The sequence below is a fragment of the Tympanuchus pallidicinctus genome, unplaced genomic scaffold (assembly GCF_026119805.1).
Source record: "Tympanuchus pallidicinctus isolate F22 unplaced genomic scaffold, pur_lepc_1.0 scaffold22, whole genome shotgun sequence".
Classification (NCBI taxonomy): domain Eukaryota; kingdom Metazoa; phylum Chordata; class Aves; order Galliformes; family Phasianidae; genus Tympanuchus; species Tympanuchus pallidicinctus.
The window spans coordinates 24178708-24201164 of record NW_026294739.1 but is presented as its reverse complement, the minus strand read 5'-3'; the positions used below and the strand labels follow the sequence as shown (position 1 = coordinate 24201164).

Below are 22457 nucleotides of genomic sequence, written 5' to 3'. Positions count from 1 at the left end.
GGGGCCTGTAGCTGCCCTGGAGCCGTGCACTGCCCAGCGTTCAGCTGCCTTTGGAATGCCAGGAGTGCTTTTGCTTTTCGGTGGGGTCATCTGTGTGTTTCTTCTGCAGCCAAACCTCATCTTTCTCAGCAGAATCGAGCACAGGTGTTTCAGCTGCACTCTTGCCATAGGTGTGCCACGTTTCTACATACATGGGTATATTGGGTCCTGCTGCTTTCACTAATTGCTTTATGACTGCTATAGTGTCTTTGAATTACTACTGCATTACCAAGCCCTGCCTCTTGTTATAATGAGAAGTCTAGCTGGGCTTTAATTTCTTAACAGGAAAGAAGAAGGAAATCAGCCTGGGCTTTATATATGTCTGTCTGTACAGGAAAGCATGAGTCTAAAATTTACTGTTAAACACCACAATTGGCTCTCGTTTGTGTATTTCATGTCCTTAATAGCATTTTCAGGTAGTTGCCACTGTACAGATGATAGGATGAGGAGGAGAAATGTCTTCGGCTTGTAGCATAGACCTGTTTGTTCTGAAATCTTTCCCTGCTTAGTGCCTCTCTGTTGTCATTTTTGTCAGCCCTTGTTCGAAAACTTCGCTGTTTTTTGGAAGTGACAGAGGAATGATGATTAGTCTCCATAGTGCTGTAGGTTATTCTCATTTATCTCTTTTCAAACCAGGCCTTCTTTTAAGAAGTCCTGCTAGCACACTGTGTGGAAATCTATCACAGATGTCCTTTTGATAATGAGAGGATTGTGCCGTCAGGAACGGTCCTATGGGATGAAAGTTTTTTACTACTCCTGTAGTAGGTAATATAGTTTGTTCTCTGCTTCACAAAACACAGCAAGGCAGTACATGCCTGAAACTCAGCTTGCTCAAGGCTTTTCTGTCAGGCACTATTCTGGGGGATTTTGTTCCATGAAAGTATTGTGATGGAGGTAGATCTGTTGCTGCAGTGAACAACTTGGTTTTTTTGGAGGAGCAGGATGGTTTTAGCTGCGATGACCTTTCAGGGACAGACTTCTAGTTTTTCCATTTTGAAATTTGTCTTGCAATTTACAGAACAGCTTTACAAGTACTAAAATGGAATGTTGCTGATTGGATTCATTAACTTGTTAATAAATGTGTATCTGATATTCGTTAATCTAGACAAAAGTGCTATTACCCACTCTCTCAATAACGATCAGGCAAGTATAATTTAATAGAACTCTAGGATTTTGAGCTGCTATGTTCACAACCTTAGCTGCTATCTCAAGCTTCTAAGTCTGTTAGACCTCTGGAAAGCAGAAAGGAGAGAAGGGATCTGATTTTTACCCCTATAAAGCATTCTCTGGCTTGTTATTTGCATCGCAGGTGTCTTTGTTCAGGGCATAGGATTTTGCCTGGTATGCAGTACCATAAATACATTGAATGTGAATCATTGTGCAGTCTCTTGAAGTACATGAAGGTGTCATGCTGAGAGATGTTACTGTAAGCTGTGCCTGGAGATGTCTTGCATGAAAGAAGCGTGGCTGAAGCTTTACCAATGCCTTCTGCACAGTGTTAGGCTCAGGCTGTAAGGAGGGATGCTTGATTCTTTTCACTTGCTTGTAGAGGTTGACCAGTTTTTTCCTGTTGGTCAAGATGTACTGAGGAAGTGCTTCAGTGCTTAAAATACCAACTGCTAATTTCAGTCCTTCCTCAAAGGTGTCTTTCTCGTTAGTAGATCAGTTCCTTGTTCTTGTCTTTTGGGTTTGGTTCAAGTATTTCCAGCCGTGTACTTTAAACAAGCACTGCATATTCATTCTTTATTTCCAGAGACAGGAATGTTCAAACCTTCACAGCCCTCGTTGAGAAAACTGTTCCATCTTCTTATCATCTGCTCCTTCTTGCTGTAATGGAGTTCGGAAGGAGCTTCTTCAGCTACTTGATGCTCTCTTATGCTGCTGTGCATTTACCACGGAGGCCAATATATCCTTCTGTATTTTCGTACTGCTCCTCAGGGTAGTGTTTTCTTTCCTGCATCGTGTCACTGTGGCAGGTTTGAGTTCTCATCTGAAACTGAATTCCCCACAAGGAGTGGTGGTGGTGTAAGAAGAGGAACGGATTTTTGTTTTGCCATTGAGATGTGTGTACTGAACTCTTTTGTATCTTCATGTTTAGATACAGTTTATCTGTTACCTATTGAATTTTTCTGCCTCCCATGTTTCTTATGCTTACATCCTAGAGGTTTATGTTCGGAATGACAAAATTTTACCTTTCTGTGTCAATCTTATACTCCTCTTTAAATAAAGGGAGAAGCTACTTGTCCCCAACAGGAGTAATTCAGCTTTTTGGATCAAAGAGCTGTTATCTTGCTTTAAGCATTTCTGGTCATTTTAATTATGAAAATAAAGCTTTGCTTCTCAGATGCTACTGTAGCAAAATAGATAAATATTTGGATTACCTGTGGGCAGACACTGAGTGCTAAGGATATGGGTCATTTTCCCCTGCAAAGATAAGGCTTTTTGCATCATTTCCAAACTGGAGATTCTAATACTTCAAAATGAAGATTTGTTTTATTTTTGAATAGTCAGTCGAGCTTCTTAATTTAGATTTTTATTGAAAATGTTTTCTCACTTTGTCATCCTTCCTGGTGTCAGTAGTCAGTTTTTCCTGTTGATTCAGAAATAATTGCCAGAAATTTCAAAGAATTTCAAAGAGATCAGTGCCACTACTGGGCTTATGACTGCACGCTGTAAACAAATTATCAGAAAAAGAAAGCTGCTTCTTTGTAGTTGATCTCCAACGTCTGTAAAAACTTCCATTTCTTTGTAGGCTTTTCCCTTCCCTTCCCACCGCTCCCAGCTGAGGTGCCTTCCTGTAGCCCCCAGGAGGATGCCTTCAGGGATGTCTGTCCACGCTGTGCTTCTTTCAGTTGTGGCAAGCACTTCTTTCTTGCAGGATGAGACCAAGGCAGGTGCTCTAGAAACACATCTTTGCTGCGGTAGCAGAGCAGCACAGGACGCTCACTTGGCAGCACTGAGGCTTTGAGCTGTGCCCTGCGGGCTGTGGGTCCCTCAGGGCAGACTGCTGAGTGTCTGTGCCCAGGAGACGCCAAAGGAGAAGATTCTTGCCTTATGGAAACCAGTTGGGTGCTCTCTAGCTTCAGTGACAGCAGTGTAGCTGTGTGGGCTGGTCAGTGCACTGAGCGCACGTCTGCCACACCGCGTGGAGCAGAGCTCTCTGATAACTGCATGTAAAGGATCACGGAGACTTGTTCTAGATCTTTTTTTCTAAATTTGCTTTGTTTTCAGTTTTCCCAAATCTTACACAGCCAACAAATCCCACTTTTCCAGTGCTGCCCAGTCAGACACAAACTGCTTCTACCATTCTGAGAGATTTTTGACGACAAACTCTTGCATTAAATGGCTCTCGTTCTTACATCAAAAAAGCTTGAGGATCGCTTGTTCCTCAATTAATAATGGATAACCGAGTCAGAGAAGGTAAAAAGAGAGCATCCTCAGTGTACTCTAATTCAGGCACTTGCTGTAAGAGCCTTGAAGACTTCCTGAAGGCCAAGAGGAATTCCTAATTCGTTGGGAAAAAACCAACCGTGGACCTAAAGAACGAAAGAGGCAGATTCTTAACTTGAGAGGCGCTTTGTGGGACCCACGATGTGCTGTGCAGGCCTGTCTTCGGGCCACAGGGAGTTGAGGGGAGCTTGGAGAGCAGCTGAGGGCCTGGAGTTCTGCCTTGCCTGGCAGGAGCTGAGCTGGGCCTGAGCCACTAACAACAGTGCTGCTGGGATGCCCAAACTGGAGTGTGAATGTAATGGTGGATGTCACTGATAATGAAAGCTGATTGATTGATGTATTTACCCAAAGTATAATGCACTGCTTGGTTCAGCATGTGAATGTAAGGGGAATTTACACTGTTGGGCTTAACGTAAATTAAATTAACCTACTTATCTTGAATCTGAGTGTTTTTTAATAACTGGTGAATTGGATTGCTTTATTATATTTGCTGGGATGCTAGTTTTTTTTCTCTATTAATACACTTAACTTGCATTCTAGCTTCGCCATTCAGAGACAGGCATCGAGTGGTGGGTTGTGTGACAGTGTCTGTCAATAGTGAAGACAAATAGTGCCAGAGACACTTAACCCATCCAATCTCACCCAGGGTATAGGTCGGTCTTGTTTTCAGACTTCTTCATAAGTCTCTTTTCTTTCTTTCCTTTTCTTCTTTTTTCCTTTTTTTCCTTTTTTTATTTTCCTTTTTTTTTTTTTTTTTGTTTTTGTTTCTAAATAGTGGGTTAATACTGATTTGAAACTAAACTCTTTTTGGAAAAGTTGTTGACTTTACATCAGTAATACAAGAACAAGAAAAGTAGAAACCCAAGTTTGGCATGCGAGGTATCGAAAGCAGGTTTGCAGCCACTTTGCAAGTTCTGTTTTTTACCTGAAAGCCTTTGGCAACAAAAGGGTTGATGCTGGAAATTTTGCACATAGTATCCTTGTTTTTGGACTGACACTTCCTCCAGTGTTAGGTAGTTCTATGAATAAACAAGCCTTACAAAAACATGACATGTTAGATAAATTAACAAATTTAATAAAAGAGTATACTTTGCACATTAAACTTAGACGTGACCCTAACCTCATTCTATGTGAGGAGTTTTCATGTCTGTGCTTAATTGTTTTCTGGAATACAATAGTGGATCACATGGGATGCAGGCTAGAAAAAGGTGGGTCCTTTAATGGCTCTGTGCTTGTCCTGGCTGTTCACGTACAGGTGGCAGAAACACTTCTAGAAACAAAAATATCTCCTCTGGAGCTTCCAGGCTGAGAAATGATTTGCGTTGCACTCTAACCATGATGGAAGGAAAAGGTGTCATTAAGGCACTTCGTTCTGGAAGGTTTGGTAACCCTTGTATTGGATGCTATCTGTAGATTGGGCTGAACAAGGATTTCAGGGTTGGCTTCTGGCTCCACGTGAATTTTATCCAAAGACAAGTCTCCTCAATGCCAAGAAGTGATTTTTTTTTATTTTTTTCTCCCTTTCAGACATTTTTTAAAAGGCTGAATGCCTTGTTTGACTTCCCAAGATAATAAGATATAGAAATATATGCCATTGCCTTAGCTGGCAATTCAGGAGGTAATACATTTTCTTTTACAATAGCTTGTTATGGAAAAGAAAAAGACTGCGCTGATCTGCTCATGGGGATGCTCTTTGCTACATGTTCCCTTACTCTCTGATATTTAACAAGCCTGTGATTTTTAGCAGCATGCATTTGTGCCACATGCGTGTTGCATCCCTTCTTTCACTGCCTGCTTTTTGATTTCAGACAGAACTTGAATTATTCAGTCTCTTGGTTGTGAATATGATTTTGTTGGCTTCCCCAAAGTCAGGTAAATGTTTGGGACCAGTAGGCCCCTATTTTAGGCTTTCTGGAAAGCAGATGCAAAATGGAACAACTCAAATTGCTTTGAAATTTAGTCCTTCTAGGAGCAGTGCAGAGTTACGGGTTGTCTTTACTTGCATTCTGAGCTCTGGCACTAATCAGTTTAGTAGCTCTTGATTCCTTTCTGCCTTTCATTTACATGTTTCAGAATTATTGATTGGTGTACAAGTTCTGCTGTCCAGAACAGAAGCTCAAGCTCCTTCCGTTGAACTGTTTGATATCACTTTACCTGAGAGAAAAAAAACAAACATGTAAGACAAATTCTGGACTATTTCAGCTGTCTCACGTGGCATGGAGATGGCAGTCAGTAGCTTCAGGAGGTTTAGTGCCAGCAGTGCTCGAGGTTGCTCTAACGTGGCAGTAGTTCTCTCTCACACTCTATTAATTCAAGACCAAGCCTTGTGAAGCTGGTGCATGTTTCATTTACAGTACTGTGGCCTCGTACTTGCCATAATGTGCACTTGGCTTCTATTCCGTGTTGTTGCTCTGAAAGCAATTTTTACTTTGAAAGTATGTTAAAATATTATACTCAGTCTTAAATTTCCAGATGTGCATGCTCGTTGAAACTACATGTTTGTCATTGCAAGCACTGTTAAACTGCAAGTGAAAGAGCCTCCTGTAACTATTTCCTACTGTGTCCAAGGAAAGTAAAGCTCAAATAAAAGAAATGCTTGAACTGGGCAAGGCGTGTTTGTTTCCACTGTCACCTGAGCGACCGCTGACCAGGTATAGCTGTCAGACTGAGTGCCTGATGGTTGTATTTTGTTTGTTCTCTGCATACTGGGGAAAGCTTCCTTCCTTAAAAAGTGGAAGTGCAAAATGTTCACACCTCACCAAGCAGTGCCAGGCGAGACTGAATGACCACAAACTGTAGGAGAAGTTGTTTTCTGAATGTAGCATATTCAACCAAGAGACCCCCGTGGGTGTCAGATACGCATGTGTAGTCACAGGCTTCAGAATAAACTAATGTAACAGAGGGAGCCACGTGAAAGATGCAATATTGTGTTTGTTGTAGTAACTTTTGTGGATTCTTAGTTGGTTGATCTCATTTATTTGTTTACTGGCTCAAAGGAAAATGAGTCGGCTAAAGGCCTGCCTGTGAGAAAAAGCAAATACTGACAACTGAACACAGTTTGTATAACTTAAAATGTTCATAGAATTACTAATTCATCCCCCAAACGTATTTTAAATTTTGGCTATTCTAACATAGCTGGCTTGTTTAATTGGCTTCGGTATTTGTCATTCCTTCTGACATGTTTTAGCTGTTCCAGTAGGGACAGCGCTGGCCTGTACATGCTTTTACACGTGCATGTTTCTGGATGGTAGTGGCATTCATTTGAGAATATGGATGGCTGAAGACAGAGGTTTTCTTGCCATTATTTTTCATCTCGATGCTTATGTGTACATAATTTAATTTTATTGGTGCACTGGGATGTGTCTGACACATGGAGGAGAATATAACCAATGTGTGAAGGACATTTTGTTTCTTTCCTTCCTTCCTCAGGGCGAAACACATGCACTCAAACACATACATGTTTTTTAACTTTAGGAAAAAAAGATGGAGAAGAAACTGCATTGGGAACTTGGCAGGAATAACTGTAGTAACTTAAATGTTTCTAACTGCTGCATCCTAAAGTAATGAAAGTGTTAGCAGCTAGTTTAGCTTCATAGTGAAAAGTATTTCGTTTAGTGATTTAAAAAAAATTCTTTAAGAAACTGAAGGCAAAATGCAGCTTGCATTTCTGGATTTACAGTGAGGGGCTCAGCGCAACGCAGGGCTGTGAGTGAAGTGTGACAGATGTCCCCACAGGCCTTCCAAAAAGGCCCTTCCAGAACTTCTCCAGTACTTATTGCAAAAGAAGCCATCCTTGGTATCAAGCTCCGTATAGAGGAGCAAAAGCCTTTTGATCCTAGAGCCCTGCTGCCTGGTTCAGTGCTCTAATTATTTAATCCGTGGAACCATGGAATGTCCTGAGTTGGAAGGGACCCACGGGGAACACTGAGCCCAATTCCTGGCTCCGCACAGCAGCACCTGGAAATCAAACCACGTTTCCAAAAGCATTTGTCAAAGTCTTTGTGAGGGGCAGGAAAGCCTGAGCTCTGCATACGCTGCATCGTAACACGCTGTGCTCAGCTTCAGCTGTTTAAAAAGAGCAGAAGCCATTTTTTACATAGGGGAGATGCTGCTGTTCAGCAGCCCGGCCCAGCATCGCTGCGCTCCGCGTGTTCTGTTTGCAAACACAGCACGTATTTCTGTTTCCTTGAGTGCATAAAGGATGAATAGAAACTAATTCTATTTTAACAAAACAAAGGAAGCATCACAAATAGCAACAATCTCAACTCAAAGTGGCTGCAAATCAGCTTCTAAATATTGTCACTGAAATTAATATCTGGATTTAATAGTTCTTGCCAATCCTATAAATGTTTTTGAAAAAAAGCATTGCATTAATGCATGATATATAAAGGATAAATTTGCCTTTAAATTGGAATGCAGTTCAAAGTGACTGAATTCTCCAATTTCAGCCGCTATATTTGCCAAAGAACAAACTGGGAAATGGAACTGGTATCATTCATCCGCTCCTGCTTCTCTGGGAGATTTGAGGAAGGGACTCCCTGTGTGAATAAAAGCAGAATTGATTTGTTGTGCTCCGTAACAACCACTGCATTTCACTTGACTCCAATGTGAAATACCTTCGATTTACTTTCAATTTTATTTAGCACAGAGAAGCTGTAAGAAACCAATGCCTTTTTAAAAAGACTTCCTCATCAATCATGGATGGCCCATGTAAATAACAAGGAGACTGTAGGAAGATTTTCTGACTTCTGCTGCTAATGAAGTATATATTGTAGTTGAATGTAATTTGTATGCTACTCTTAAATGGCTTACCCTGGATAAAATAGTTCAATTACGTTTAAGCCTTTTCAGAAATAATTTGGATTTAAAAAAAGTCTCGAGAAAAAGTCTAATGTCCCATCATAACAGGCATCGCCTGTGCTGCAGCAGTACCTGGCTGACCAAACACACTGTTTTAGCAACAACTGATTGCAAAATTGATGATTTCTAAAGTCTGTGTTCACTGTGTGAGGTGTAGTTAGCAGGGCAGAAATAAAGAAAACAGCATCTCCTCCCTAGGGACTTAAAATCTGGATAAAAAATCCAGTTGTTCCTTAGTGAGCTACAGCTGGCTGAAATCAGTACCTGTGTCCTTCCTGCTGCCTCCTCTCAAAGATGTCAGCTTGCATTCTCAGCTGATCTGCCCATTAACGTTCTTCAGTGGAAATGATTGCACTGCTCTCCAGACACCTTCAGGGTTCTGTTCTGATCTATTTGCTGCCCTTCGTATTTCTACAACTGCTCCATTTGTGGGGCATCCGGAGGAGTCACGATCATGCTGCTTAAAGTGCCCTGCTGAACGTGAATTTGTTGGAGGACTCTCCCAAGCTGTCTCTGTATGTAGGGAATTCACCTAATGAAGTCTGATAGAAGTCTAATGCGGGACTTGAGACTGAAGGAGTCAAACTACAGAAATTTCACATTGTCTTAAGTCAATATGGCACTGGTCCAGATCCCTCATCCCTGCTTTGAACCTGCAAAATGAACAGCTGTCGTAGCGACTGATACCAGTTCCATTTTGCCTACCAACTCAGTTGATTTTATATTTTATTTCTCATTTATGATGGAATAATCAGCAGCTCTTTTCTCATTTATTTTCTCATATTTTTATTCCAGGATTTGCCTCTGAAGCAGGGAGTGTCTGCATTAAAAATGACCTGTAGTTCTCTGCTTCATAGGTTAGAAACTTATTTTAATATTTTGTGGCTAAGCACAGTCCCGTCTTTTTCAAAAAATAAAATAAAATCCATCGATAAATGGTTTAATTGGCATCGAATGTGGATTATAAGCATTTTGCATTGGGGCTTCCATTATTTTAGATGAAATGGCTTATACACAAATAATCAGTCCAGCTGAGGCAATGAAAGCTCTGTTTACTTGCAGCCATTTTTTCTGAATTAACTGTAAGTTTTAAGAGAAGTCGACTGCGGCACAATGCGTTAAGTCTGATTTGGACATTTCCAAAGTACCGTATTGGCGAGGCTTCACCGCTTTGAACGCTTACAGTCCAAAGCTTACCAAATTCCAAATATTTGTTGGGGGAAAGAAATCCGTTCATAAATCACTTTACTTCAATGGGACTGCTATAGCCAGCACACACACAGAACCATGTGTCTTGTATTTACTTCTGAATTGTACACCGCAGATGCTTCTTCAGCTCCTTCCTCTTCCTCCATGGGCGGTGCTTGCAGCTCCTTTACCACCTCTTCCAGTCCTACCATTTACTCTACCTCAGTCACCGACAGCAAGGCTATGCAAGTGGAGAGCTGCTCCTCAGCCGTGGGGGTAAGTAACCGAGGGGTAAGTGAAAAGCAGTTAACCAGTAACACGGTCCAGCAGCAGCAGTCAACGCCGAAGAGACACACAGTGCTGTACATCTCGCCACCACCTGAGGACTTGCTGGACAACAGTCGGATGTCCTGCCAGGATGAGGGGTGTGGATTGGAATCAGAACAGAGCTGCAGTATGTGGATGGAGGATTCACCCTCCAACTTCAGTAACATGAGTACCAGTTCCTACAATGATAACACTGAGGTGCCACGTAAATCACGCAAACGAAATCCAAAGCAGAGGCCAGGGATCAAACGCCGAGATTGCGAAGAGTCCAACATGGATATCTTTGATGCCGACAGTGCCAAAGCGCCTCACTATGTCCTTTCTCAGCTCAGCACGGACAGCAAAGGCAACTCAAAAGCAGGAAATGGGTTGGTATCTGCATTTTTTTTTTAAAGTTCTATCACCATATGCAAAACCAAACTAATAAAACTCCCTTCCCATCAACCTTCTACGCAGGTTCTCACATAAATTCCTTCCCTTCTCTGCCATTCCCTTTGGCATCCTAGCCCGTGATAAAGTCTCACTAGACTTTAGCTGCTTAAACATTAAAGATTAACAATCTTTAAATAAAGGTAAAGCTAAAGTTTGTCACAACAATTGGAGGAGCACTGATGCACTCGTCTGTATTGTTGTTTACGCAAGATTCCTAAAAGTTTGCACAATCCCATTTATAAAATGACCATGAAAATGTTATTGTGTGTAAAAACAAAGGCAGAAGTGGACCGGACGCACCCTAAACATTACTGCTTCTGCAGTATTTTATGTGAGGATTTCAGCCTGTGCACTTTACCTTCTTGTTCGTCTCTTTCTCTATTTTCAAAGAGAGAGAGTGATAGAAGTGAATGGCTTGTAAAGACTTCTCATCATTTGAATTAGCATAGCCTTTTTTAATTAAAATGTTAAGATTCTATGGTGAACTCAATTTTTTTTACTTGTGAATTCACTTCTGTATTTGATTTTTCAGAAATAAATCTCTAATCCTGTTTCTCTCTGTGCTTCTGGGTTGTGTGCATGTGTGTGTCTGTATGTGGGCACGCCTGGGTGGTGGTCTCTCATCTCTCCCACTTCACACTGTTCATTAAGTGCATTTCAGTAGTTGCTTAAAGAAGAAATATCCATCAGCTTAGTGTGTTGATTATATATATATATTTTTTTATCTTGTGGCTTTTTTTAGTACTCTTAAGATGGTCGGGTGGAAAGATTTGATTATTTTCTTTTGTTTTTTTGGGGGAGGAGTTATTTATTTTGTTTCTGTTCTTATGTGTGTGCTTGCAGTGTGTTCTAATGTTCATCACAGTCATGGTGAATATTAAAGTTTGACTGATGGGAAAGATTATGATCTTCTCATATTCCAAAGGGAAAGAGCCTGGAGTCTGTATTCCCAGGGTCACTGCAGTTCCATACTTAAAATTTCACTGTGAGAAAGTGAGTCTGAGAAACTCTCCAGAGTGCGCTGCTGCTGCTTCCCGCGCTAGGGGCATCATTGGGCACAGGAGCCAGCCGTAACCAGGAGCTGCTGCTGTCAGCCGCTGCTCTCCTCAAACCTTTGGCACAGCAGCTGTGCAGAGATCATTTCGGTGCCTGTGACAAATGCTTTAAGCTTGTCTCATGCTGCTCAGCATCTCTTATTTTGGCAACTGAAAATTATAATGAAATAAAACATTAGTTCTTGCTAGAACCTAGGAAGCAAATTAGCGTGGTTACTTGGAACAAGGAAGCTGCTGCCACCGAGCACAAAGGAGGTCATTCAGTCAGTTACAAAGGGAAGAAACTATCAGGAGGCAAAAACTGTGTGACTCGTGGCAAAAAGAGGAGACGTGGTAAACTCAGGAACAATATGTGAGATTTCAATCCAAAGCATCACAAGAGTATAGTATTCCCTAAAACGTTAGGGGCTAAGCAGTGAGCATTTCAGTACTTGCATCAGTATCCTGTGAACAAGGGGTTGGACAAGCATAAATCTTCAGTGCCTCACACAGGCTAGATTAAACAAGCAAAAATCTCACGTAACAGAACTCTCCTTTTAAACAAGAGCTTTGCAATAAGTAATAGCTACGATACTGAGAAAGTTAATTCTGTAGTTAGAGAATGCAGTTTTAGCATGACAAATGTAGGTCACAGAAGTGGCTCTTAAAACTGTCTGTAAAACTTTCCATCCTGATGGGGTTCAGCCAAAGAAGGTCATTTACGTTGGGCCTGAAGAAAAAAGCCAGGAAAGAACATTTGCTGATTTGTGAAGTGGAAATAGAGTTTGTCTCAAAAGAGACTTCAGTTTGCCTTTCAGATGTAGAAAAAAGAATTTATTCCTATGGAAACTCTTAGAATTTCTGAAAGCCTTTTGAAAATAGATAAGTTAAGAGTGATTTAGCACAAAGACTCTCAGATTTCAGTCATGCTTGGTCTCGCTTTCACTTTCAGGTCTTCACTTGGAACAACCATGATGCAAGTGCAGGACCAGACAAACGTTAACTCCTGAAATCTATTTTAATAGAATCATGGGTTTTGCCATTTGTATTTTAGAAAAGAAGTGCTAGCTTTGAGGAGACATTGTCTGGTAACAATTAAGCTAATAAATAAAGGTGTGTGTGTGTGAAATATTATTTTTACTACTTGTCTATGCATGGCTACTAGTATTATAAGTCAACTAAATTAAAAGGATGTGTAAATGATATATCCTGATAATTTGACAAGTAAGAGCACTGAGAAATTCTGGTGAAATCTTTAAAATTACTTCCATGTTCATCATCTAATCTTACTGAAAATAATTCTCTCCTAAAGCTTCTTGAGGGAAGACTTTCCAAGTAATTTTTAGGCAGCATCCCTTCGTGTAAATGCTGCAAGGTGTGAAATGTTAGTATGCTGACAACGAAGGTAACTTGGTTTTAAGAGCAAAGTGCTTCCAGGAAAACCTGATGATGTGCTGGAGTTGCCAATGAGTCAATGTCACACTGGTAGAACCTTGTATTTTTGATATGAAAAGTGAATTTCATTTTAATGGCTGCCTCTCTGACTCTTCCCTTCAAAATTCTCTGTACAGTCTTCTGCATTAATTTATTTACCTGGAATTCTGAAGTGCAACAAGGTCAGCATAAGCAATCTGTGTGCTGCATTCACTGCAGTGAAGCGGGTCCAGGCGGAGGCCAAGGCAGCACCCTTTGTGCTCCTTTTCACATCCCCTATGGGAGCTGAACTTCAGCTGTGTAATTTGAAGTTCTGAATGAGAAAAAAGACATTGAGTGACAGTTACTAAATGTATTCCTTTTAATGACTGTGCGTTGGAGCAATGTCCTGACAGGAAGTACAGATAAATGATAATCTAACAAGCTTGAATTCAATTACTATTTATCCTGGCTTGTACAAAAGCAAAGAGCACAGTGCTGTTAACTACAGCGTTCTCAGCGTACCACAACTTTTGTATACACTACACTGAAGACACTTTGTCCCTTTTATGTTCCTACAGTAAGGACTGTTTTCACACAGCACTTCCCAGCAGCCTGACTTGCCTCTAGCTGTGCGCAGGACTCATGGCAGAAGGATGCTGCCATGTGGGCCTCCTTCCCTCCGGCTGTGGCTGCCTGCTGTGAGCTGCTGGCGCAGGCCTGATGGGGTCGGGGCAGCTGAGGAAGAAGGAGCAGTAGGTCTGGGACCCTGCCTCGAGCACAGTTAACCTCAGGAACAGAAAAAGTGAGGTTCAGGCCCAGCACAAACCTAGCAGCTCCCCGAGGTGCACTTAGCGCTCTGTGACGTGCATTGCAGACCTTTGGAAGTTTAGTGGAAGTTGCAGCGTGGCAGTGAGGGCTGTGGGGGCTCAGGGGACAGAGCCTCCCTCCCTGCACACACAGGAGGTCCTGCTGCAGGAGCTGTGCTCAGTGCGAGGCCTCATTGTGCACCAGCTGTAGGAAAGCTGTGATGTTCGTTAGCATGAGTCACCCAGCAGCTGGGAAGAGAGCACTACAGGCTGCTTTGGAGTCAGGTCCATGGCAAGCTCAAACAGTGGGTGAAGACAGCAGCAAAGCTCTCAGTACTGTTGAAGAGAAGGCGTTTCTCTCACCCTTCTCCCTCAGAAAAAAAGTCCTTGTTAAGTTACTTGTATGTTGTTCTTTGAAACAAGGTTCTGGTTTCTGACTTAAACAAGGTTCTGCTTTCTTCCGATTGATTAGCACTTAAAAATGCCTTTCTGGTAGTTTAAAGAAAAAATAATGACAGAATTGCATTCTGCATAACCTCATTGAGCTCTTTTTCTGTTCTGTCCCATTTGCTCTGGCGCATTTACATTTGTTAATGTTCAATAGGTTTATTGGACTTGATAATTATAAAAACCTCCTCTGTGTAAAATCAAGAGTTACCTTTCCTTATGCTTTAAAGTGAACAAAGAATTGGATCCCAAAAAGTTATGCTTTGGAGGGCTTCTTCATTCAGGTTTTAATTATGGAACTGATCTCAGCCAATACAGTACATCTTAACATGCACACCTGCAAAGAAACACTCTTTTGCATATACTGCAGCTTTACAATTTGTGCCATTACGTTGGAGCCTTTTACTACAACTAATTTGTTTTAAACATAAATTTATCAAGGTGTTTTAACAGAAACTAGCATTTGAGTTTGCATGGATATACAAGGTCAGGAGGAGACAGGCATGAGGCTGTTTTCCTATTTCAAGTATCATTTAACCTTAAATCCATTTAGTGTGTGTGTGTACCTATGCATATTTTTAACAGGAGTTAAATGGCTTATTCCAGTAATAATAGGCTGTATCAAGTACTATGAAAACAGCAGGTTATAAGCCTATTTGTTAATATAGTTTAATGCTAATTGCTTTTCCCTTCCTTTATGTTTACTCTTTGAAAAAGCAGTTCCTATTTGCACTGGATGGAAGAGGCAGGGAAGCACCATTGCTCTTCATCCTGCAGGTTTCCTTCTCTGTCAGAAGGAGAAATCTCTCAACTATGAATCCTCCGTCCATTAATGTACACATCTTACCTTTATAGCTTTTCTGTGATCTTTTGGAGCTGCTTTTAACATCTTTTTAACGGTCTGCTTTGACTTCTCAGAGCGTCGGAGAGCCAGAAAGGAGCTGGAGGGAAGAAGACCCCAATGTTGTGTGGTCAGTATCCAACCAAAAGTGAGGGGAAGGAGCTGAAGATAGTGGTGCAGCCGGAAACCCAGCACAGGGCTCGTTATCTGACTGAAGGCAGCCGAGGCTCAGTGAAAGACCGAACACAACAAGGTTTTCCAACTGTGAAGGTAGGCTGTTCAGGATTAGGTGATAAGAAAGTTCCTTTTCAAGGGATACTTGAGTAGGTGGGAGCTGGTTCAGTTCAGATAAGGCGTGGTCTATTCTTGAGGGTACAAAGGCTGAATTGAAAGGACATCTCCTTGCATCACAGCATTACAAGAGGTGGGAAATTTCACGTCAAGGCAACGATGCCTCATCTCTAATGCATGCTGTTAGGCTACAATCAAATGAACTGCATACAAATAGCAGAAAGTTGAAAAATTCAAAAGTAGGACAGCAAAATTCCATAACTGTTCAGTCGCTGCTGCTGGGTCATCATTATGTCTTACTGTTAAGAATGTAAAACAAAGCTTCATTCCAAAAAACACTTAAAGGTTGTGTGTTTTTTTAATAAGTATCAGGATCCACATAAGGATCTGTTAGAGGTCATCAAAGAGTTGCAGTGATCGCAGGATGATTGTCAGTGTGGGCAAATATGGAAAATGGGAAATATGGTACATGGCCTCCATGCATCCGTGGGAGAAGCGTGGGCAGCAGGCTCAGCAAGTAACCATAGCTGTTACCATACAGCATGGTAACTGTGGAGTCACATCCTGAGCACTTGGTTGAGCACCTGGGGAAAGGACCTGGTCAGCCCTGGGAGCACAGGTGAAGGCAGTTCACTTAAGTGATTGGAAGAGGTGGAGCCTGGCTGCATCTCTCTTAGACCTCATTTAAGGACCGACTGCCGCTGGGGAAGGAGCTCTGGTTGGAGGTCTGTCCTCTGTAGGTTTGTTTGTTTGTTTGTTTGTTTGTTTGTTTGTTTGTTTGTTTGTTTTTCCCCCTCCTTCCTGTGAGCTGAGATGTTCATGGGCAGGTGAGCGATTTTCCTTTGTAACACCATTCTGTTCAGATTAATCCCTTTGCTGCTGCATTCCTGTATGTCCTTTCACCCCGCTGACCTTTCTGATTGTTACACATAATGACAAGAAAAATGAAAGCTGTCTCCTCTGATACTTTTCTTTAGTTATTCCAGTTTAGGAAAGCAGCAATGCAGTTCTCTATACAAGCTAGTTTGTTAGGTCCACAAAAAAAAAGTTTGTAAGGCCTGCCTGGAAAACAAATTTGTGCTGTTTACAGGGTATTAAAATGCACTTGTCTTTAAAGATCAGTTCAGCATTGCAATCATCTCCAACACTTTGCTCCATCCTCTTTGGTAATATGGAAGTCCAGTAAAGTTTCATAAGAAAAGAATCCATTCATATACTCCTGTTGCTATGGCGATTCAGTGTTCGTTTATGTGGACTTTCTTAATAGGCCTTTGTTTGTCTGAATTTCCTCTTAATTCCTTTCCCAGTTACTCTTTAGCACCCGTCAGTGAAAATTTTCTGTTTGGAAGAGTCTCACATTACAGAATTCCTTGGAAGCTCAAGCTGATTTACCAGCAGGCAAACTAGTTCATACTCTGCACACAAAATTACTTTGAACAATGAAGCAAAAAAATCCATCAGTGACTTAGTCTAAAAACTGCATTTGTTGTATTCTCGAGAAACTTGCTTCTGTTAGAAAACATCACCTTTTAGTAAAGTTCTTGCTAAAGTACTTCATGGAAGCCATGGGCTTTTGAGCCCTTTGCTGTTAGCCTCATTGCATACATGTGAGCCTGTGATGGGCCACCTCCAGAAGTCTTTTGGCTTGGCCCATCTGTAGCATAGAACCAAGCTACCTGCTTTAAACTCGAGGCTCCATTTGGACGTGGGAGGCATACTGTGATCTTACAAGTGTTTGCTAATAGTTTTACAAGCCAGCTAAGAACTCCAAGACTTAAGTTTTCTGAGTCTGTCAGGAACTACTCTGAGAGATCCTCCAGGGCACTCTGCGCTCCTTTGCTGTCACCTTATGCGTAGTCAAAGAATATTAGGATGTTATAATCACAAAATAAACAAGAGAGTTAGGCAAAGTAGACTACGATAACAAAAGAGAATAAATAGAAGGCTTACCCTTACGCTGGGCTCACCCACAAAACTCCAGCAGAGATCCTTCCCCACTGGCAGCCAGCTCTTAAACAGCTCTAGGAGGGATGGAGCCTGGCTGCACGCCTTCCAGCAGCACAGCTGCATTGCCTTCGCCTGTGCTCCTGTGGCTGATCCAATGCTCGCCTCAGGTGATCCATCAGGGTTCAGGCTGTGACTCAGCAGTTCCCATACACCTTACTACTGCAGATTGAGCTTTATTCCCCTCTGCAAGTATCGACTGTGTTTCCAGACCTAGAACAAAATGTAATGTTGTCAACCAGAAATCCTGTAGCAACAATTACAACAACACTAATTGATCAGTTGAATCATGAGAATGTAAGCTGCTAGCTGGTTGATCTGCGTGCATGTACTGACCAACACGTTACCATATACCTCACAGTCAGCCACAGCAAGTTTCTTCTTAGTTAACTGGTGGATGTCATAGAATCATGTCAGTGCTGGTGGGGAGGAGACGAGGAAATTGTTAAAGATCAGGTGGGAGTGAGGGATCATTAGAGATGTAAGAGTTGGAGTTGGTTTAATTCCATGTGAAGGCGTATAGGATTCAAGCCGGTTTATATACATTTATATTCATTTCACCCGTGTGTTCTAACAGCAGAACTAAGGACATTAACCACCTATTTTTGGGAACCTGCTTTAGCAAGGGGGTTGGACTCAATTTCTTGAGGTCCCTTCCAACCCCTGCAGTTCTGTGATTTCATTTATGAACTAGATTTAAAATAAAATCATGCTTACCTTTGGTTTGTTTCCAGCAATGCTGGGAGTAGGTTCACTTCAAGTTCAGCTGCATGAAACGTTCCCTGTTTTGATTAAGACCTTGCTGGTCAGTTGAACTATCGGATCTGTGCTGCTGTGTTTCAGCTGGAAGGTCACAACGAGCCGGTGGTGCTGCAGGTGTTCGTGGGCAATGACTCCGGCCGAGTGAAACCGCATGGCTTCTACCAGGCCTGCCGAGTTACTGGGAGAAACACCACTCCCTGTAAGGAGGTGGATATCGAGGGCACCACTGTTATTGAGGTGGGACTGGACCCTAGCAACAATATGACACTGGCGTGAGTAGTTCCTATTAAAAAATAGATATACGTTTAACTTGTTTGTTTTCAGAGACTGATTTTCCTTTCTCCATTGGATTGCTTAGCAGTTAGAAGTATGAGCATCTCAGCACACGTCAGGCACTTAGTTAAAGCTACAAGCATAAGAGAAACATTTAAATCCTGTTCTCTGCTTATTATGCTTAATGTTTCATCTTTTTGTAGGAATTTTTCTGTGGACTTTGTTATATTAGAATTTCGTGGGCTGTTTAAAGAATAACCTGCACATTGAAGTTTCACGTGAACCATGAAGCTGTCACTGGCTCCACTGATACATCTTCAGTTAGCAACTATGAAACTGGTTATCAGAAGAGGAAAGGAGAATAGCAGGATCTTTAGTCCTCAGAAGGGCTGGGGCATTTAGACAAGGAGGTTAAACTGAGTTTTCTCTCCTCTGTGCTTGTTCCATTTCAGTCGTTCCTGTCAGGTGGTTCTTTATCATGAAAGCTGTTAAAATTGAATGCGTTCCTGTCTTTACAGACCTTGTCTGGTCAGATACAGGCAAAATCTTGGACATAGATGAATGATGCGTTTAAGCTGTGTGTGCTGCTGCTCAGGAGGAATGAACTCAGTCTGATGAATCGCTTGGCTTTTTTGTTTTGTATAACATTTTCCCATAAGTGAAAACTACCCCTTAAAATAATTAGTGATTGCCCTCAAGTGGTAATATAAAACCCTGTAAGCATAGAGATACTGGAAGAAATGAGTTATCAAGGAAGACAAGTTTTGTCTAGCTGTTTTCCCACAGGATACCTGAATGCCTCAGGAATCTTCCTGCTGTGTCAGTGGTGATGCTGTAGTTGTTGCTGAGGCAGTGGCAGTTGCCACTTGGCAATTGCTGTCTCTTCTCCCCTTCTCTCTACTCCCAAGCTGTTCCTCCTTGAGTGACATGCAGTGCAAAGATTTGCTGTACTCAAATTTGGTATCAGATGCCCTGTGTACTTTTTGGATGTAAGGCCTGAGATCCTGGTAGAGTCAGTTTTCTTTTCCTTAAAGCACATCAGGCTATGGGGTTTCTCTGTTTTTTTATTTGCTTATCTTTTCCTCTAAATCATTTTGCACCTGTCATGTCTTTATAGAAGCTGCATGGCATTGCTCTCTCTCACCCTCACACTTTCTATCTATTTATCCCAGGCCCACAGTTACTGCCCTAAACTTTTTGTTTTACTACTATCCAGAGTATTTTTCATTAATAACCCTGCAAGCCCAGATCTGGTCCAGGGAATAAAAGTATAAAGATCTCCGATGATAAATTGAATGCTTACCAGAATTACTTTCTCGTATGGCATTTTCTTTTCTATTCATAGTATTTTCATGTTCCTTCCTCCCATGATTTGGCATCTAGCTTAGGTAGGGATGAATTGAAAACCAGTATATAATGAGAAAGGTTATACAGAAATTTCCATGTGAATAATTAATAATATTTCAGTAGTTACTTCAATAATTGTGACTTTCTATGGCTTGCATAACAAGTGAAAGGATTTTAAAAGATGCTGAATTTATTAAACTCTCAACTGCTTCTTATTGTCAGGGTTGATTGCGTGGGAATACTGAAGCTGAGAAATGCTGATGTCGAAGCTAGAATTGGGATTGCTGGTTCCAAGAAAAAAAGCACACGTGCCAGGCTGGTATTTCGTGTTAACATCACTCGCAAAGATGGTTCCACATTGACTCTGCAGACACCTTCTTCCCCAATTCTGTGCAGTGAGTATCAAAGCAAAATGTTGGTGTTAGAGGACTCTGGGTTTTGGTGTGATTGAAGGAGTAAGGAAAAAAAACAACAAACCAAGAACAAAATGAAAGCTGTGTTAATCTGTGATTATTTCAGAATTGCTATGGCTTAAATCAAATGGGATGATCTTAATTTGGAGCAGGGTGTTAGTTAAATGACTGACCAATATTTAAAAGTAGTTACAAAATGGCTAATCTGTTATTAAATTCATTTTTGCCTTTTAAAAGATGAGAAATTCTGTCAGGCTTTCTTTGAAGGGATCGTATGACTTTAAAACAGGTTTTAATCTCTTTGTAGTGTCACTTCCATCTGCCAGCGTTCAGTGATGGAGATGACTTGTCATAAGTTGCTAAGCATGGCTCTGTACAGATGTGGGAGTTCATTGAGCCAGAGGGGGAATCTGTTCTGGTTCAGTGCAAGAATTAAACTTGTTACAGCTGTTTATTAAAATGCTCTGTTTAGCACTGAGAACAGATGGTTGCATTGACAGTTCAGGTTATGCTGACCAGTGTGGAAAATGAAATCGGAGTAGAGCTGCTGCTTCAGTTACAGGAAATTTTGCTCCTCTGTCGGAGAAAAGATAGGAAAAATAATGCATCATTTGCTGTTTTAAATTCTTTGTATTTCTTGATGAACAAGAGGATAGGAGAGCTTTTTCTCTGTACTTGGAATTTAGTATGATTATGCAAGTGCATTAGAAAGAGAGTGTCCAGCAGTGCGAGGGAGGTTCTCCTCCCCTCTGCTGTGCCCTGGGGAAGCCTCATGTGAGCACTGCAGCAGGACAAGGGGCAGTGAGCACAGATTGGAGCCCGAGGCGTTCCGTCTGAACAGGAAAAAAAACTGTGAAGGTGGCAGAGCCCTGGCACTGCTGCCCAGAGAGACAGGAGAGCCTCCTTCTTGGAGATACTTGGAACCCACCTGGACACTTCCCTGTGCAAACTGCTGCAGGGAACTGCTTTGGAGGGCTGGTCTGGGGGGGGTTCAGAGTTCCCTTCCAGCCCCTATGGCTCTATGATTCCGTGCCACTGACAGCAGTATTCATAGTGTTCCCAGAGCTACAGTCGTGAGATGCAGGCTCTTTAACGAAGCCTGCTTAAAGTGTAGGCCTTACTAATTTGATAGCAAACCTAAATCTGGTTTCTCTATTGAGAAGTTCATGTGTACTGAGCATATTTAGTAGCTGCGTAACGGTTGCCTAGGAGCCTGCTTCAGCAGTTGTAGAAAAATCCTTTCTGAAAGGTCATTAAATAATGTGGACCGTTGTGGTATGTATGCTCTGCTGTGCAATAAGCTAAGAGAATACTATTATTAAACACTGAAAGTGGGCCACATGAATGCAAAACACAAGTACAGTCTTACACCACTAGGATTTTATGGAGAATAGAAAAGCTGGCTGAACAACCTCTGCTAGGAGCTGGATTTATTTTGTTGCATATTAAATGTGACAAAGTCAAAACGCATTATTTTAAAAATCTGTTTCTTTGTTCAAGAGCCCAGAGGGAAGTTTAGATTCTTTGCCAGGAGGGTTCCAAAAATGTGCTTATGCACTCAAGTGTGCTTCTGTATTTCAGCTATTTTTGGTGGTCATTTTCCTTTGGCACAGGTGGTTTTATTGGGTTTGTGCTTTAAGAAGCACAGAAGTAGTTTGCAGCACAACCCATCTGTAACCTTACAGCCCACGATTCGGCTGATGACTTCAGAGAGGCAGAGGTTCCTAGGGGTGTGCATTGGTAAGCTGCATCCCCTTTGCTGGCTCCGGGGATACGGATTGCTGTAGTCCTCAAAGAAAGAGATGTGGCTGCAGCAAGGATTTATATTAGCAGGCATATATAGCCTTGAAAATAGCTCAAACGCTGAAAATTTTGTTTGAAAGGTTTAAAAAATGCAGTAGAAAGGGGAAAAGATGACTTGTGGGTCATTTACCTACGTGTTGTTTTTAGAGTCGTTACGTTTAGAAAAGAAATAGTAGACATATTTAGGATTGGTTTTGTTCTTTCCCGTAAGTGAAATGAGAAAGTTATAATCCTGTCAGTGAAAGCTCGTTTTTCTGGATATTGATGTTTCTTGGACTTCAGGATCCGTGTTTTGTCAATTGCAGCTCAACCAGCAGGAGTTCCCGAGATCCTAAAGAAAAGCCTGCACAGCTGTTCGGTGAAGGGTGAAGAGGAAGTTTTTCTAATTGGCAAGAACTTTCTAAAAGGAACGAAAGTGATTTTCCAAGAGAATGTTTCTGGTTAGTGTGAAAGCAACAACTCGTGGGAGAGAGCATGCTCGGGTTTACGTCGTTTCATACAGAGTAGCTGTAGAGAACAAATTGACAAACTGAATCAAGGGCACTGAAATAAATCGCTTTATATGGATGAGCAATAAATTATGCTTTTTAACTTTCATTTAGATGAAAATTCTTGGAAGGCAGAAGCTGAAATAGACATGGAATTGTTTCATCAGGTACTTACTACTGTTTTGCTTTTTTTTTTACTTAATATTTTTCTTTTTATTATGACCTGCAGACTCCCT

At 41.5% G+C, this 22457-nt stretch overlaps 1 protein-coding gene across 7 annotated transcripts in view; it reads left to right on the top strand.

The window, feature by feature from the left end:
- Positions 1-22457, top strand: part of NFAT5 (nuclear factor of activated T cells 5) — a 58338-nt gene that overhangs the window by 18331 nt on the left and 17550 nt on the right. For 3 of the 7 annotated variants that reach the window (XM_052686507.1, XM_052686504.1, XM_052686506.1), the window contains exons 3-8: positions 9674-10232; positions 14918-15110; positions 17979-18169; positions 19740-19912; positions 22039-22173; positions 22336-22388. In XM_052686507.1, the coding sequence (XP_052542467.1) occupies positions 9674-10232; positions 14918-15110; positions 17979-18169; positions 19740-19912; positions 22039-22173; positions 22336-22388 (1304 nt within the window). Of the gene's footprint in view, positions 1-5016; positions 5108-9144; positions 9207-9673; positions 10233-12282; positions 12444-14917; positions 15111-17978; positions 18170-19739; positions 19913-22038; positions 22174-22335; positions 22389-22457 lie in introns of those variants that run through there. The other 4 variants (XM_052686509.1, XM_052686508.1, XM_052686510.1 and 1 more) reach the window with 4 other exon arrangements.